Raw genomic sequence first — 18,378 nt, forward strand, 5'->3', positions numbered from 1 at the left:
AGCTAATTTATATTAACAATCATAAACAGTAACAGAATTGGATCTGATGAAAAAATATCAAGCACAAAGATGAATGTTGGCCGGGTGCAGTGGCTCATGCCTGTAATCCCAGCACTTTGGGAAGCTCAGGCGGGAGGATCACTTGAGGTCAGGAGTTCAAGACCAGCCTGGTCACCATGGTGAGACCCTTTCTCTACTAAAAATACAAAAAAAGTTAGCGGAGTGTGGTGGTGGATGCCTGTAATCTCAGCTATTTGGGAGGCTGAGGCAGGAGAATCACTTGAACCCAGGAGGCAGAGGCTGCAGTGAGCTGAGATTGTGCTACTGCACTCCAGCCTGGATGATAGAGTGAGATTTTGTTTCAATTAAAAAAAAAAAAAAAGAAAAAAGATAAATGTTAATAATTACAGTTACTGGTTGAGTGCTGAACACATGCTAAACACTTGACATACATTTCCTTATTTGTTTATTTATTTATTATGGAGTCTTCCTCTGTTGCTCAGCCTGGAGTGCAGTGGTGCGATTCTGGCTCACTGCAACCTCCACCTCTTGGGCTCAAGTGATTTTCCTGCCTCAGCCTCCCAAGTAGCTGGGACTACAGGTGTGTGCCACAATGCCCAGCTAATTTTTTGTATTTTTAGTAGAGATGGGGTTTTACCATGTTGGCCAGGCTGGTCTCGAACGCCTGTCCTGAGGTTCCCAAACTGCTGGTATTACAGGGATGAGCCACTGTGCCCGGCCACATTTTCTCATTTTAATCACTACCTCAGAGTTATGAACATGGGCTCCCATTATCCACACATCACAGAAGAGGTATGTGAAGGTGGATGGATTAATTTACCCAAAGTCACATGGAATTTGAACCCAGGCCTATTTGAATTCCACATCCAAAGTTTCCACATACCGAAATGGAAACAAAAATTGGCACAGGCACTCCAAAGACAACTCTGGCTCCAATGAGGCAGAGATATAGAAATAAAGTTGAATCAATTTAGAAATTAGTAAAAGAAAAATCAGATAGTAAAATTAGTCATACTCACCCTATGAGCAGAAACAGAAACAAAGTACTGAAACAAAGTATATGAAACAAAGTACTGAGTAAAGAAAAAGTTGTATTTATTTAAAAAGTAAAGTTTTAATTTCAAAAAAACCATTTCTTTCTCAAAATACAGATACACTGTTAAAAACAAGTAATTAAAGAAAAAAATTTAAAATATCCGTAATCCTCCATCCAGTGACAACCAATATTAACGCACTGTTCTATTATTATACACAATACATAATGTGTTGATGTTATTGCACATCTACCCATACATATCACAATGTTAACCATTTTTCAGGCCAGGTGTAGTGGCTCACGCTTGTAATCCCAGCACCTTGGGAGACTGAGGCAGGCAGATCCACAAGGTCAGGAGACCGAGATCATCCTTGCCAACATGGTGAAACCCCATCTCTACTAAAAACACAAAAATTAGCTGGGCCTGTTGGTGTGCACCTATAGTCCCAGCTACTCAGGAGGTGGAGGCAGGAGAATCGCTTCAACTGGGGAGGTGACGGTTGCAGTGAGCCGAGATCGCGCCACTGCGCTCCAGCCTGGCAACAGAGTGAGACTCTGTCTCAAAACCAACCAACACAAAAAACCAAAAAAACCCCACAAAAAAAACACAAAAAACATTTTTCATTTAATTATGCATAATGAATAGTCATCCCATACAATAATGAATTTAACTAGTATAACTTAACATTGGACATTTTAAATTGTTTTCAATTTTTTCCTTTTTTTTTTTTTTTAAAAAAAAAGCTATATTTACAAAACAAATAATAATCCTCGAAAATTTATTTTTGTATATATTCTTATTTCCTTAAGATGAATTTCTCAAGGCTGGGTCAATGGATGTGAATTACTTAAAGCTCCTGATTCATATTTTCAACTTGTTCTATAAAACATTGTATCAATTTGCACAGACTCAACACAAAAATTTGGCAACATTCATTCTTTTTCCCATTCATTTGAGGAAAGGTGAATTATTTTTTATTACAGTACAAAAAGGCTCTACCATAAGAAGCATTATGATGAAGGTGTTATGGTTAAAATGAATACTCAAAATTTCATATGGCATAAAACAGCTTCTCAAGTTGTGATAGCAACTAAAAAGCCAGTCTACTGAATATATTTAAACTGTAGCAATTCTTAAGGTTTCTCCAAATAGTATTACTGTAAGAAACAATTTTCTTTTTTTTTTTTTTGTTTTATTGGAGACCAGGTCTCACTCTGTTGCCTTGGCTGGAGTGCAGTGGTATGATCACGGCTCACTGCAGCCTCTACCTTCCAGGCTCAGGTGATCCTCCCACCTCAGCCTCCCAAGTAGCTGGGACTAGGGTGCCCGCCACCACACCTGGCTAATTTTTGTATATTCTTTTGTAGAGAAGGGGTTTCTCCATTTTGCCCAGGCTGGTCTCGAACTCCTGGGCTCAAGCTATCCACCCACCTCAGCCTCCCAAAGTGCTGGAATTAGAGGCCTGAGCCACCACGCCTGGCCAATAAAATTGTCTTTAAAAAAAAAAAAAGAAAAAAAGACAGAGAACTACATCAGAATGTCGGTAATTGTTGAAGTTAGACAAACGTTTATTATACTATTCACTCTACTTTTGGTTATGTTCAAAATTCATAGTAAAAAGTTAAAAGAAAAAATAAAAAGTACGTCAACATGTATCTATATAGGATGGTTACACATGCTGAAATCTGTTCAGAAATAAGAGCATGACCCAAATAATTTCTCAGGGTTTTTCCTTATATACTATAAACTATTCCATGGAGGATCTTTATGCTTTTATATCAGTATATTCAAAACCCCATTACATTGTTAGAATATAAATATTCGGAGGAAATGGTCCATTAAAAAAGTATTAACGCAGTTTTTTCTGGGTGATAAGATATGGTTGGTTGTTTTCCTTCTTTAGGCTGTTTCTAATCTTTTTACAATGCCTTAGCGATGCTTTTATAATAAAAATATTATAAATAAAAATAAACAATAAAAATGAAACAAAATCCGTATCATACATCTGAATGCTACATCCTTTCTCTCTTTATCATTTGCCACATTGGCAGCATTTTTTCAATCAGTTGACCACCTATTTCTTCAGTGTTTTCCTAAATTACCAATGAGAAGTTACACAAATCTGGCTTATTTTAGCTATCTATTCCCTTATGAGAATTTGCCTTTTTGGTATCATTTATGACTATTTTTAAATGTAACATGGCTGTCCCATTAGAAAATGTATACAGTAGTATGCATTTGTTCCACAAATATTTGCTGAGTCCTTACTATTTACAGTATTCTAGACACTGGAGATGGAGTGATAAGGCCCCTCTTCTAGCAAAGCTTATGTTCCAGTGGGACAGAGAATTAGTGATTAACCAACACAATATATACCTCAACTTCGCCTCATCACTAGGCATGAACTTCTCTACATGAACAAATTTCTACCCAACAGGAGAATATCATTTCAAGAACCAAAATTTTCATCTTTTCAGATATAAGTCATTCTAAAATCTTATATACTTTCCTTTTTTAAATTTTTTGAGACAGTCTCGCTCTGCTGCCCAGGCTGGAGTGCAGTGGCATGATCTCGGTTCACTGCAATCTCTGCCTCCTGGGTTCAAGCAAGTCTCATGCTTCAACTTCCTTAGTAGCTGGGATTACAGACGCGCTCCACCACTCCCAGCTAGTTTTTGTATTTCTTTTTAGTAAAGATGGGGTTTTGCCATGTTGGCCAGGCTGGTCTCGAACTTCTGACCTCAAATGATGCACATACCTTGGCCTCCCAAAGTGCTGGGATTACAGACGTGAGCCACCGTGCCTGGCACTCTTTTAAATTTAAAGCATTTTCTCATGACAATCATGGGGATACTAAATTTCTAAAACTATTTTGTGGTTAGCACAAGGGGTCAGTAATCTGTGGCCTATGGGGTTACACTCAGCCTGTTTTTGAATGGCGTTTGAGCTATGAAAGGGCTGGGGAGAGAAGGAGGAGGAAGAAGAGGATTGCTTTAGAGACCACATGTGAGTTACAAAGCCTGAAATATTTATTTTCTAGCCCTTCACAGGAAAAGTTTACCGTTTCCTGTTCCAGGAGATATCCACCTCTTAACTGGGTTTGTTGGCATTAAATCCCCGGTTTGATAGGCAGCCTCAGTCCTGAGCCACCTTCAATGATTTGGGAAACACACTTTGAGATCTGCTAAGACAGGTTCTCACCAAAGTTTTCTATACAGTCTACCGCTTTTTACATTTTCAAGACTGCCCTTTTATTTTTGCTGTCCTTTTATTTGTTTGATTTCACAAAGAGCTCAGCAAAATGTCTGTGTAACTGCTTGGTCTCTAAAACACATGATTTTGGAGGTTGAGTTCTCTTTTGGAAGCCTGGTTTTCTACCCATATATTGAGAGGTGAAACAAACATACCAGCTTCTTAGACTTGCTCACATGGTCCACACAAAAGGGGAGAAGGACTAACTGTCATGTTCTTTTAAGGAACCAAACTATGCATGCACATATGAATCATTGGTATGCAAAAGTTCAACTGGCCAAGGATTACTACATTAGAGAAAAAGAGCATTCAGGGTCATTAGTAAGCAGCCCAGCACGGCAGATTGAGTTGTGTGTGTGGTTAAGATCTGCTTCCGCTGGTTCTTCTTAATGTAATTTTTACCCGTATCTTTTTCATATCCATTAATTCTAGTCATCTGTGGGCTAAAAAAACTAAAAACTAAGCTTGTTAGAGCTATGTCTAAATCAGAATTTAAGGGCCTTGCATGGTGACTCAGCCTGTAATCCCAGCACTTTGGGGGGCCAAGGAGGGCCAACTGCTTGAGGTCAGGAGTTCAAGACCAGCCTGGGCAGCATGGTGAAACTCCATCTGCTAAAAATACCAAACAATTAACCAGGCATGGTGGTTTGCACATGCAGTCTCAGCTACTCGGGAGGCTGAGGCACGAGATTTGCTTGAACCCTGGAAGCAGAGGTCGCAGTGAGCCAAGACTATACCATTGCACTTCAGCCTGGGTGACAGAGTGAGACCTCGTCTCAAAAAATAATAAGAATAAATAAATAAAATAATTTAAAACCTAAGTCACAGGCTGAGAAATTACTCTATGATCATGAAATACACACTTTTTAGCATTTATTTTGTCTGTTAGGGATTTTTGATTCTATTTAGAAAAGTTAAGCAACTGAACAAGTGATCATATACTTTGGGATTATTTTTTGAAAATTTATTTTTATTTTTATGATATTTTGAGACACAGTCTCTCTCTGTTGCCCAAGGTGGAGTGCAGTGGCGCAACCCCAACTCCCTGCAACCTCTGCCTCCCAGGTTCCAGCGATTGTCATGCCTCAGCTTCCTGAGTAGCTGTGATTACAGGTGTGCACTACCACGCCTGGCTAATTTTCAGTAGAGATGGGATTTCGCTATGTTGGCCAGGCTGGTCTCATACTCCTGGCCTCAAGTGATCCTCCCACCTTGGCCTGTCAAAGTGCTGAGATTACAGATGTGAGCCACTATGCCTGGCCAGCATATGGTTTGCTTAGAAAAATTACTAAAAACCAAGCATATTTTAAAAAAGAGGTAGACTACCGGTTAGGAAACTGAAAATCTGAGAGGACAGCTTTGGATATTAAAAAATAAAGATGTGGGAAAAGAAAATACAAGTAAAATACAAATAAAATTTTTGGCTGAGTACGGTGGCTCATGCCCCTAATCCCCACAGTTTGGGAGGCCAAGGCGGGCAGATCACTTGAGTCCAGGAGTTTGAGACCAGCCTGGCCAACACAATGAAACTCCATCTCTACCAAAAAACACAAAAAATAGCCTGGCGTGGTGGTGCATGCCTGTAATCCCAGCTACTCGGGAGGCTGAGGCACGAGAATTGCTTAAGCCCAAGAGGCAGAGGTTGCAGTGAGTCAAGATTGTGCCATTGCACTGCAACCTGGGTGACAGAGGAAGACCCTGTCTCAAAAATAAAATAAAATAAAATTTTTAGTATGAAAATGTAAATGCCCTATTTTGTTTGTATGTATTATACAAAGCTCTACTTAAATTATGTACATGTAGTTTAAAACCTTACAAGAGCACTTATTTTCAGAAAAGAAATTGTAGGCAACTTTCGTAAGATGACCTTGTATAAGAATCATCAGACCAGAACATGTGACCTGGTTACTCTAAGAGGAAATACAAGCAAGGAGTAACATATTTCTTTTTGTAGTCATTTAAAAAAAATCAGCTAAGAAAGAAAACATTAGAAACCACTGTAAAACGTACTAAAGAAATGACTTAAACTGGTCAAAACAATATTGTAAAAGACACTTAAGCTAATGACTGCCATCTAGTGAGACAGTCATGTAATTATAGGACTTGACTCCGAAACCCATGTTCCTGTTTCATTATTTTCTGAACTATTTCAGTCACTAGTTTTATTAGGGCTTAGGGAAATACATGCAAGGCATGCTTATCAAATTTGTGGCTTAAATGAATGGAGACAACAGCTATTGCCCTAAAGATAGAATAAGAACCTACACCTTTAGACACGGAAATTTAACAAGTTGAAGTTATTAGGAGATAACTAGCCACAATTCCATTCCTGAAAACAAAGCAAAAGAATACAGAAAGAAATCCACACCAGTACAGAGATAGAGAGAGAAAGTTCAAAGGCAATGAGTAGGAAAAAGAGTTGTTGGCAATACCTGTACGAAGTAACAATGTAATGTGGAAACCAAATCCACATAAACAGACACATCTTCAGTGGAAAATTATATACCTGTACGAAGTAACAATGTAATGTGGAAACCAAATCCACACAAACAGACGCATCTTCAGTGGAAAATTGTAAGAAAAAAATATGCTATGTTTAAAAATTGTAACAACTGGGCTGGGCGCGGTGGCTCACGCCTGTAGTCCCAGCACTTTGGGAGGCCGTGGCGGGCAGATCACGACGTCAGGAGATCGAGACCATCCTGGCTAACACGGTGAAACCCTGTCCCTACTAAAAATACAAAAAATATTAGCCAGGCATGGTAGCGGGCACCTGTAGTCCCAGCTACTTGGGAGGCTGAGGCAGGGGAATGGCGTGAACCTGGGAGGCGGAGCTTGCAGTGGGCCGAGATTGAGTCACTGCACTCCAGCCTGAGTGACAGAGTGAGACTGTCTCAAACAAACAAACAACAAAAAAACTGTAAGAACTGACAGCCTAAAGAGAATACACATGGAAAACAGCTTTGACTCTCTGAAGGGCTGTCACAAAGAAGTGCAGTAGATAATTTTGTGTAGCTACAGAAGACAGAAACAATGGAAGGGGGTGATTAAGGAGACGTATTTGCATTTGGTGTCTAGAGGAACTTCACAGTGGAGCTGAGACAGAATGAGCTGCTTAGGCATCCCTAGAGTTATGCAGCAGAGCCTGAAAGATTACTAGGTAGTTGTAAAAACTTTCCAATATTGGATAAATGATTGAATTAGATTTAAGGGTCAGCAAACTACAGCCTGTAGCCCAAATCTGATCTGCTGCTTATTTGTGTAAATAAAGGATGTATTTTATCTATGTTTACTTTCATGCTACAACAGAGAGTTGAGCAGCTGCCACAGAGACTGACAGGCTTTAAAGCTGAAAATATTTACTATATGGTCCTACAGAAAAAGTTCTCCAACACCTGAATTACATAAGTAAGAAGATTTCTTCTAATTTCTCTATGCATGTCAACTTCAGAATGTAATGTAATGAGAGCAATGACTGGCTGTTTATAAGCTTTGTCAGAACCATGATATTTTTCACTGGGTGGATCCAAAAACTATGAATCTTGTAACTTTAACCACCTATCATTTATTTGCCTCCTTTCCACCTCCTCCAAAGAGTATTATATGATGCATATTAATAAAACTTACTAAATTTAATTCAAATTAATTCAATTGAGTTGGGACATTTTTAAATTAGGGATACTTTAAGGTGCTATAAAACCAAGGCTATGAATTAATAGCTTAATGATAATCACATGCTTTAATTCTTTAAAACTTAACGTTTCTAGTAACAATGTAGTAAATGGGATTATAAGGAAAAATATGGCATCAGAACTCCTTTTCTTTTCAGACTAGTATAAAGGAACTAGATTTATAAGAATAAAGTTCAAATTTTTTTTCTGTTTTATTGTTTGGTTCACTCCCTAACATCAGCAAAATCATTTAAATTCTTTGCCCTACTGCTGAACGATAAAATCAGATGCTAAAAATCTGATGCCCTATGCTCTCCCTCCCACTCATGGCTTCCTCTAGAAAGATAATGAAAGGGAAATATTTATCAAGTTTCTCTTGGGGTCGTCTGGGGAGAACAAGGAAATCACACCAAGTAACTTTATGAATTAGATTTTCCTTTTAGCCTATCATAATTTACTAAGATGTGGGACATGAAATACTTTTTTAGTAAGAGTGAACTACAACATATCCAATAATAAATTCACATCACGTTATAAGCCAGAGAACTTTCTGTGATGATGGAAGCGCTATACAAGCTGGGCATGGTGGCTCACTTCTATAGTCCCAGCTACTCAGGAAGCTGAGGTAGGAGGATGGAGTTTGAGTCCAGCATGGGCAACGCAGTAAGACCTTATCTCCTTTAAGAAAAAAAAAAAAAAGGTGGCTTCTAGCCACAAGTAATTTAAATGTGGCCAATGAAACTGAGGAACTAGATTTTCATTTAATTTAAATTTAAATAGCCACATGCGGCTAGTGCTACTCTTCTGAACAGCAATGGTATGAATATCTTTACAGCTAATTCTCTTAAGAAATTTTAAGAGTTCATTCACTTAGAATCTTAAACAAAAAACACCTAAAAAAAACAAAAAACAGCTAGAAATACGAGGGATGGGAATGGATGATGGTGGGGGAGATATGTAATACTTCACAAAGTGTGGAATTAAATAAATATTTCTAGAAAGATATGCAGTGAGTTTTTCTGTAATTATTATTAAATATTTTTGGGGGCACTTGTATGTTTACTTTTTTGTGGTGTTTGGTTTGGTTTTGCTATACTAAATAGGATCTTAATAAATATGTAATAATATTCAATTCTAAACTAGGTCTATTTCATTCATAGACAGTTTTACATATTCATCTTATTTTGGTCTCAATTTGTTTTCTTAGTTCTGTAATTTTTATTTTTATTTATTTATTTATTTATTTTGAGACAGGATCTTGCTTTGTTACCGAGGCTGGAGTACAGTGGGGCAATCACAGCTCACTATTACCTCAAACTGCTGGGCTCAAATGATCCTCCTGCCTCAGCCTCCTGAGTAGCTGGGACTACAGGCATGCACCACCATACCCTGTTAATTTTTCTCTTATTTTTATAGAGATGGGGTCTCGTTATGTTGCCCAGGCTGGGCTCAAACTCCTGGCCTCAAGCGATCTTCCTGCCCTGGCCTCCCAAAGTGCTGGAATTACAGGCATGTAAACTTGGGCTGTAATTTTTCTTTTAATACCATTTTGTTGTTCTGTCATCTTACCTTTGAAGACCTGTGTTGCTAAATTCTTATTTTCATTGTTTTATTTCTTTAGCCAAAATACTTGCATGTAACTTTGTCCTTTTCCTTGGATTACACTGTCTTAATCTTTTGTATGCAACTTTAATTTTTTGTGTAATTACATGTTGGTGTGATTGCCATTTCTTTCATTTTGTCATGATTAACATGGGCAACTCTCCTACCGTAAATGAACATTCTCCTTGATATACTTTTACCTCTTCCCCCTCTAAACTAGAATTTCAAGGCCTGAGTATTGTATCTGGACTTGAGGGTAGGTGGTGGGAAGGCAAGGAGGAGGGACCTTCCCCTGGGGCTCTATGTGGCTTTGTTGGGTTACTTGGGTTCCCTGGTCTTGTGAGATTTTGTCACGTGTCTTGCACAAGCTACACTCCATCCAGGAAAGGATCTAGTCACATGGATCTGTGTCCCCAACTTAGCTTACAGTCCTGAAAAACAGCAGACCTCAGCAAGTTTTCTTGCGTCTGCTGAAATTCTGACATATTGTGTGATGGTAGGTATATTGTTTGATGTTGTCCAAGGGTGCTTTTTCATTCTCTTATTCATTTTTTCCAGATTGGGAAGTATTTGGCAAACGCTCAGGATTTGATAAATTCATCTTATTTCTCTAAATGGCTTTTAAAAGGTAGAAATGGCACCAGGATTTTATTTCTTTCCTCAACCTCCACTTTTTGAAGTTATGGCATGAAGTTTCAAATAATCCTTTCTGAGTGATTATTGCTTGTGATTTTGTTTGTTTCATCAAAAACTGGATTCTGTGATCCAGCTTCATTTCACATCTTTACCTGGAACTCAGGCTATACTTTTAAATAAAAGCCTTAATTGAATATGCACAATAAATATTAAAACTTGGGTAGAAGCAATCAGAAACCAAGAGAGAGAAATAGCCACAATATTAAATAAGTAATTGTCAAGTGAATCTCATAAAATCAGACAACATTTGTAACAAAATGATAAGTTCCTCTATGGGGTTGTACCATTTGTGTAAGGATTTCATACCAAAACCACTCAGTTTTTAAACTGATAGGTAAATTCTCCTTTTACTTTAGCTCCCCTGCATTCTTGACTGAATGTTATTTAAACTACATTCTTATACTCACAGGCCAAGGCTGTAGGTCATTTAGTCCCTTTTCTAATTTCTCAACATCTGGAAACTTTGTGGCTCCATCAGCATCTGCCATAAGGATCTTTTCTCCTCGAGAACTGAATATACCCTGTATTTTAAAATTTCAAGTGAAAGAAAGTTGGTTAAAATGAAGGTTAAATTCAATGACATTTCAGTCTGTTCTACTTAAAATACCTAAGAGTGAAAGATAAGGTATGAGATGGCGGAAGGAGGCCAGAGTTCACTGAAAACAAATTACCTGTATATTAAGATCTTCTCAAATGTTCCTATTGCCTATCTTCATTATTTTAAAAACTTTGTGAAGTCATACTACAAATATCTTGGAAAATACCAAGATAATAAAATAGGTTTGGACAAATTAGAGATATTCTGCATCACTAAGAATAAAAAGGGACAGTACCTATCATACATATTATATGTTTATCGTGTCATGATGCTTAAAATGAATTAGGGGCTACTTAGAACCACATATAAAGAACATGTTTATAGACAGATTAAATATTCTAATATAGATATGCTATGAAATGTATCATAGGAATATAGGTCTTTAGTATCCTTTATTATGGGATCTAAAGTTTACTAAATTAATTTAGTAGAAAAATAGAGTGTCAATAAAATTTAAGAATTATGCATAAATCCAAATGTTATTTTATGCCATTTGCGGTATTTGAAACAGCAAAATTATGCCATTCAATTCTGATTTGGCTGGTCTTTTGTGCAAATTATGGCTCCATGAGTGCATATTTCATACAGAAATAAACTGCACATCAACTTTTAATTTCTCTGGTGTATTTGAGTGAATTCCTTATGTCTTAAGTGCAAATATATTTACAGTTTGATATAGTAAAATTGCTTTGGTAACACAACATAGTGTGACTATAGATAAGACATATATAAATGTAGAGAGAAACCAGATCATTTATTCTATGGTACAATAAGCTCACTAACTAGTATCTGTGATGTCGTTTTAATCACACCCGTTAGAACAAATGCAAAAGGCTAGGTGAGATGGCTCACCCCTATAATCCTAGCACTTTGGGAAGCTGAGGTGGAAGGATTGCTTGAGCTCAGGAGTTTGAGACTAGTCTGGGCAATACAGTGAGACTCCATCTCTACAAAAAAGTTTTAAAAATTAGCCTCATATGGTGGCACATGCCTGTAGTCCCAGCTACTTGGGAGGCTGAGGTGGTAAAAAAAAACCTGGAGCTATTAGTTTGAAATGGGGCAAAAAACCAGTAAGTGACTAATTTCAATGATACATGATCAAACTTGTTTAAGCTTACTTTCCTGTTCTACCGTCTATGGCCTTCACTTCGCTGCAGCTCCTTGAAAAGGCAGTCTACCACAGCAACTCCCATTTGTGTTTCCTCAGTCATATGTGATGCCCATTATTTCTCATGTGTCTCACTGCCTTAAGATTTCCCGGTTCTCCTTTTCTCTGTAACCTCCTCTTTGACAGTTTAATGGCTTCAGGTTCAACTATCATCTGACATATGCGGATGACTCACTCACACCCTCTCTCCTAGGCTGTTCTGGATACCACTGCATGTTGCCTCAAACTTAACATGGCTCAAACTCAACAAACTGCCTCTTATACCAGCTCCTCCTCCAGTGTTTCATTCCTTCTATTAATGGCATCATCATCCTCCCTGTTACCCAAGGCCACTGGCACTTATTTGACATAGTTTGGATCTGTGTCCCTTCCAAATTTCATATTGAAATGTGATCCCCAATGTTGGAGGTTGGGCCCAGTGGGAGGTGTTAGGGTCATGGGGGTGGATCCCTCATGAATAGCTTGGTGCTGTCCTCGCAACAGTGAGCAAGTTCTCATGAGATCTGGTTGTCTAAAAGTGTGCAGCACCACCCTGCCCGCTAACTTGCTCCTGTTCTCGCCATATAATGCACCTGCTCCCCCTTCGCCTTCTATCATGAGTGGAAGCTTCCTGAGGCCCTCACTAGAGGCAAATGCTGGCACCACACTTCGTGTACAGCATGCAGAACCATGAGTCAATCACATCTCTTTTCTTTATACGTTATGCAGTCTCAGGTATTTCTTTATAGCAAAGTAAGAATGGCTTAATACGTCATTCTTCTCTCTGACCCCAGACTCAATTCTATGTCCTTTTAATAGCTCTCACATTTATCCCCTCATTTTCTTCTCTTCTGTCACTATCATAATCCAAATAAATATTAATCATACCTTGCCTAATATTGCTACACTTGCTGCTGGCTGATTAAAGTGAGACTCTGTCAATGGTAAAAAAGGTAAAAGCCTGTTGCCTACAGTTTGTGACCTGAACCCACCCACCCCTGCAGCCTTACCTCCACAGTCAAGACATGGGTACCATGAGTGGGTCCTTTATTGTGGCATGTTCTTTCACACTGCCGTGCCTTTGTTCATGTTCCCTGTCTAGGCTCCCTGCCCTCCCAACTTGTATGTGGTTAAGTCCTAATCCTCCTTGAAGATCCTGCTCGGAATCTGCCTCCTCAGGGACATCTGTGCTGCTCCCCCCAACAGATGGTGGCGCCAACATTTTGCATATACTTCTATTATAGCATTTACCACACTGTATGGCAATGGTCTGTCTCCCTACTAAACTGTGATATCTTTAAGGACAGAATAGGTGTCTTTCATCTCTGTGTCTCTAATGAAAGTACAACGTTGGCTGAATAAAGAAACAAATGAATAGATTTAAAGCCCACCACGACATTGCATCAATCCTACTTTCTTTCTGTTTCATATATCCTATGACCCAACCAAAGTGAATCAGTTTCTAGTACATATCCAAAGAGTTCCTACTTCTGTCTTTTCTGGCTTTGCTACATGGTGTGCTGTTTTCTCAAGTCTTTTCTCTATAATTATCAGAGAGGTTAAAAGCATGGGTTTCAGAGTGAAACTAACTGCATCCAAATCTCGACTCTACCTCTTATCATCTGAAAACATTGGGTAATTTACTTTACCTTCTTTCCTCACTTTCCTCATCCATATAATCATCAAACTAATAGACCCTAACTCATAAGACACTGTGAGGAGGGCAACATGTGATGATTTGTATCCTGACCATTTCCCTTCTCCTTCCTGTTTGAATGTGGACACAATGGCTTGTGCTCCAGGCGTCACCCTGTGTGCATGAGGAAGGAGTGAAACGGCAGAAGCCTGGACTTCTGATGACTGTGGAGTTGAACAAGCCCTGGACTGCCCACTTCTAGACTTCTTTTTATGAGGGAAAAATAAATAAATGAACCTCAATGTCAATTATTTAGGTTTTCTTTCACATATCTTGATTTTTAAACTTTCAGCTTGATTCGTACCTGATATGCCTCAGCTGACAGTAACCTCTTTTTTGAAATTTCTTAGCACTTTATTTGCATGTCTCTCATAATTGTAATCTTCTTTTTTACTTATGCAAATGCTTACTTTTTCTATTAGACTGCACATTTCATCAGGATAGACCCAAGTCAAATTCATCTTAGTTTATGCTACCATGCATAACAGCATACCTTCGTAAAGGTAAAACTTAATACAAAAAAGCATTTTTTTTTTTTTTTTTTTGAGACGGAGTCTCGCTCTGTCGCCCAGGCTGGAGTGCAGTGGCTGGATCTCAGCTCACTGCAAGCTCCGCCTCCCGGGTTCATGCCATTCTCCTGCCTCAGCCTCCCGAGTAGCTGGGACAACAGGCGCCTGCCACCGCACCCGTCTAGTTTTTTGTATTTTTTAGTAGAGACGGGGTTTCACCGTGTTCGCCAGGATGGTCTCCATCTCCTGACCTCGTGATCCGCCTGTCTCGGCCTCCCAAAGTGCTGGGATTACAGGCTTGAGCCACCGCGCCCGGCCCAAAAAAGCATTTTTAAACAGCAAGAAACCACATAAGCTTACTATCTGGTAACTCTATCAAAGATACAGCAGTAGATGGTAACATTTTAAACTTTAAGATAAACAGAAATATATTTTTAAATCACCCAGTATATTATAGATATGACATAATATAAAATTTGACTAAAAACATGAAGTTATTATTAAAAATATGTTATCACTAACTTGAAATGCCGGTATTCAAGCAGCGAGCAAACATACAAGTCTGCAAAAGACATTATTCAAGATACCTTTATATTTTAGATAAAAATGTTGAAAATATGTATTACCATTCTAATCGCTCCACCTTTCCCACGATTCTTCACCAGAGTTATCACACGTACTTTGTCACTTCCATATTTCTGGCAATATTTAAAAGCTACCTGTGAAATTACATAAAAGTCAGAATAAAATTAATTTGGATTCTAAGAGAATTATATAAGCCATGTTTCTTGCTTTGGCTCAAACACTGCTATTGGAGTTTACCCCTTCTTGTGACTAGATTATATCCACTCTACATTTTGATGACCTGGAGGAGCTGTAGAATTCTTGGTGGCATTGACTTACTAGGTTGAAATCATAGTTCAATTTCCTGCAGAGGAACTGCCAGAGTGGACAATGACCTTCTTTTCTTGACCCCTCTACCTAAGCTACTGAGCTGCTAAAAAAAAAAACCAAAAAAAACCCCAAAAAAACCCCCCACAAAAGCCATGTGCTATCTGACTAGTACAAACCTGTGATTGGGCCCTCAACACTGGTTAATGACTTTTGTATTTGTTCTGGTCTGCAATCGATCTTACTCCCCAGAGAGGCTGTTTATATCCTGACCATTTCCCCAGAATCTTTTCACTCAAATTCCTCTCTCTCAGCAGATATCCATGCTGTAACTTCTCTTCTAAATCTTTAATCCCTTGCTCTCTGCTGGCTCCACAGCCTCAGAGTTGCTCAAGCTGCCAGCATCCTAAAAATTTTCCTTTGACTTCACTATTTTCTCAAACTACTGCCATTATTCTGCTTTATAATCAAAGTCATGAGATAGTGATCTATATTTGCCACCTGCATTTCATCACCCATTTATTTTTCAGTCCACTGTAGTATGGCTCATGCCCTTTGCTCTTCCACATCCCCTTTCCTTGTAACCTTAGTCCATCAGGTACCCTGTCCTTTGACAACCAACTCTACGGGCAGCTGTAAAGTTGCTCTCATCCGGCCTTTGCCCTCCTCTAACTGTTCCTAAGTTTTCACCACTAACTCCTTTTGCTTGGCTTGCTCCTTAAACGCTGATAATGCTCACAAGGACCGACTCTACGTTGTACACATAGCTAATGGGAAACCCCTGGCCATCTTCTCTTGTCAACATAAAAGCTCACTGGGAGTCACTGCATGGGCTTAATTACACCTTATATTTATGAATCTCGCATGTCTGTTTAGAGCCCAGACTCTCTGTCCTGCATCACGTAGTTATATACTGAATAAATAAAAACTCCAGAATTTCATTCATCTCCTTCTCCCACTCCTGCTCAGTCTATATTCCTTGCTGCAGCAAATGGCATCACCACCTACTAAGTTGCTCAAATTGAAAGCCTGAAAATCATCTTTCATTTCTATCACGCATCACAATTCACTGGCTACTGTAACTCACCGACTGATTTGTAAAATGCCTCTCAAATTCATGCCATCCTCACATCTTCCTGACCTAGTTCAGGGCCTTATCCCCGAAAGTCTCCACATCTCTAGCCTGACTCTCTAATTCATTCCTAAAGTTATATGAGGAGCATTTTAATATGGAAATCGGTTCACATAAGCCCTGTTCAAACACCCTCAAGGATGACCCACGGCTTCTAAGCATCACATATGAGTTCCTTATCATAGCATAGGAGATCCTTTGTGATTCAGCCCTCACCTTTTTAGCCAGCTTCTGAGGCCGCCCCATTAGTACCATGTACATTAGCAGTATTTGAGATTTCCAGACCATACCACGGTCTTACACTTGTATGCCTTTTCTCAGAACACTGTCTTCCAGCTTCCTCACCTGTCAGGCCAGCTTAAGACTCAGTCAAACACCATTTCTCTTTTCTAGCCTCCATGCCCACCCTCACCTTCCCCCAGAAAAAAGAAAAGTATAATTCTAACAGCAATACGTACTACTAAAGCATTTTCTCATTCAACTATTACTTTACTCATCACATAATGCAACTGTAAATGTCGGCTACTTAAAAGCAGAGATTTTTATTTCTGGTATCTGACATATAGCTGAAATCTATCAGTCTCAATGAGCAAATGCAGCCATGGTCCAGCGTACACAGTCCTGTTGTACCACTGTTAACTAACTGCCAGTCCAGCAAACAGTGCCTCCTTCTTTGCTGTTATGGCCCCAATAATGCATAGTGACAACTGTGAAGCCCTAGGGGATGAACCATGACTGGTCTAACTCCTCTTTGCTGAGTACTTCTGCAGCCTCCCTGCAGGCTTGGGTGGTCATGTCACTAAGTTCTAGCTTGTGAACTTTTGGTGTGGGCTTTACTAAAGGGGGGGTGAGGACTTCTGGTAAAGATTGTCATTCCTAGTTCAAAAGGAGAGATGCACGCAGAGATGATTCTTTTTGTTGACACAGGGTCTCGCTCTGTTACCCAGGCTGGAGTGCGGTAGCACGATCATAGCTCACTGCAGCCTTAAACTCTTGGGCTCAAGCAATCCTCCCACCCTCCCACCTTGGCCTCCCAAAGTGTTGGGATTATAGGCATGAGCCACCGTGCCCAGCCCAGAGATGATTCTTAAAGTCCTGGCTGTCCCTTACTACTCCAGGACATGTAATATTTGTAGCTGTGGCCATTTTGTGATGAAGGAATGCGTGAGACTGAAAATGATCGGGATCCAGCAACCTGATCCTGTTAAAATGCTAAGCCAACTCCGGAATCAACTATTTCCAGACTTCCTGGCAGATGAGATAATTAAACGTCTTTATTATCTAAGCCACTCTATGATACAGTTCCTAATTGATAAAAATGTCTAACACATAGTGCTCTAATTATTTACTGCATATTTCCAGTATTATTAATGATGTGAATTCCTTCAAGGCAGAAAATGGTCTTTACATCTTTGTATTTTAGTACCAGTCAGAACTCTTGACTCCTGCTTAACAGCTGAAGAAACATCTGTTCAAAGAACAGTTATTTGTGCTGTAGATGTTTACTCTGGAATGGCACAATACTTGATATTCATCATAAGACTCCAAAACCAAGAAGATAAAGTCATTGTGTGAGTAGCTAAGTGAACTAATAAGACTTTACTATGTTAGGATGAAAAGCTCCCTCTAGAGTCTGTATGGAGCTTCAAGGAATATAACATTGTTGAAGCCACACCTATTTGGAATGGATGCACACTGAAGTTTTATAGCACGGTGTTTTACAGGGCAGCAGCTGTCACTCGGCCACCATTTGTGAACTGAGTTCCTACTGAGTGCCTACTCGCCTTTTTGCTATGTTGTTTGAGGATATAATAAACATCACTGTACAACTGCAGTATTCTCTTGTACTATAATTTGTGCCCCCTTAGTCTGAAACATCTCAAGAACAAGAGCCACACCTAAAATTTTCCTCACACCTCTGACTGTAAGACATTAACAGGGAATCCGTAAATATTTAGCTTAGCGAAAACTGGTGTCTTTGTTTTAAATAAAAACTTCTACTAAATATAATTTCAACTTTCTACTTCCTCCCAACCTTGGGAGCAGTGGGGCCAATTGCTAACCCCTCCCTTGCTTGTCCTCCCTGGGAGGGCATCTCTGATCCTTCCAGCAGAGCAGCTGGCCAC

The 18,378-nt window shown here is 39.2% G+C and overlaps 1 protein-coding gene across 8 annotated transcripts in view; it reads right to left on the reverse strand.

Annotated features, from left to right (window-relative positions):
- Positions 1-18,378, reverse strand: part of ALG5 (ALG5 dolichyl-phosphate beta-glucosyltransferase) — a 51,153-nt gene that overhangs the window by 26,150 nt on the left and 6,625 nt on the right. For all 8 annotated transcript variants that reach the window (XR_012426846.1, XR_012426844.1, XR_012426847.1 and 5 more), the window contains 2 exons: positions 14,856-14,948; positions 10,687-10,800 (listed from right to left, as the gene is read on the reverse strand). Coding sequence is in view for 4 of the 8 variants with exons in the window: in XM_045377185.1 (XP_045233120.1) it covers positions 10,687-10,800; positions 14,856-14,948 (207 nt within the window). In the remaining 4 variants the exon portion in view is untranslated. The remainder of the gene's footprint in view (positions 1-10,686; positions 10,801-14,855; positions 14,949-18,378) is intronic.

This window comes from Macaca fascicularis, chromosome 17, assembly GCF_037993035.2.
Source record: "Macaca fascicularis isolate 582-1 chromosome 17, T2T-MFA8v1.1".
NCBI classification, from domain to species: Eukaryota; Metazoa; Chordata; class Mammalia; order Primates; family Cercopithecidae; genus Macaca; species Macaca fascicularis.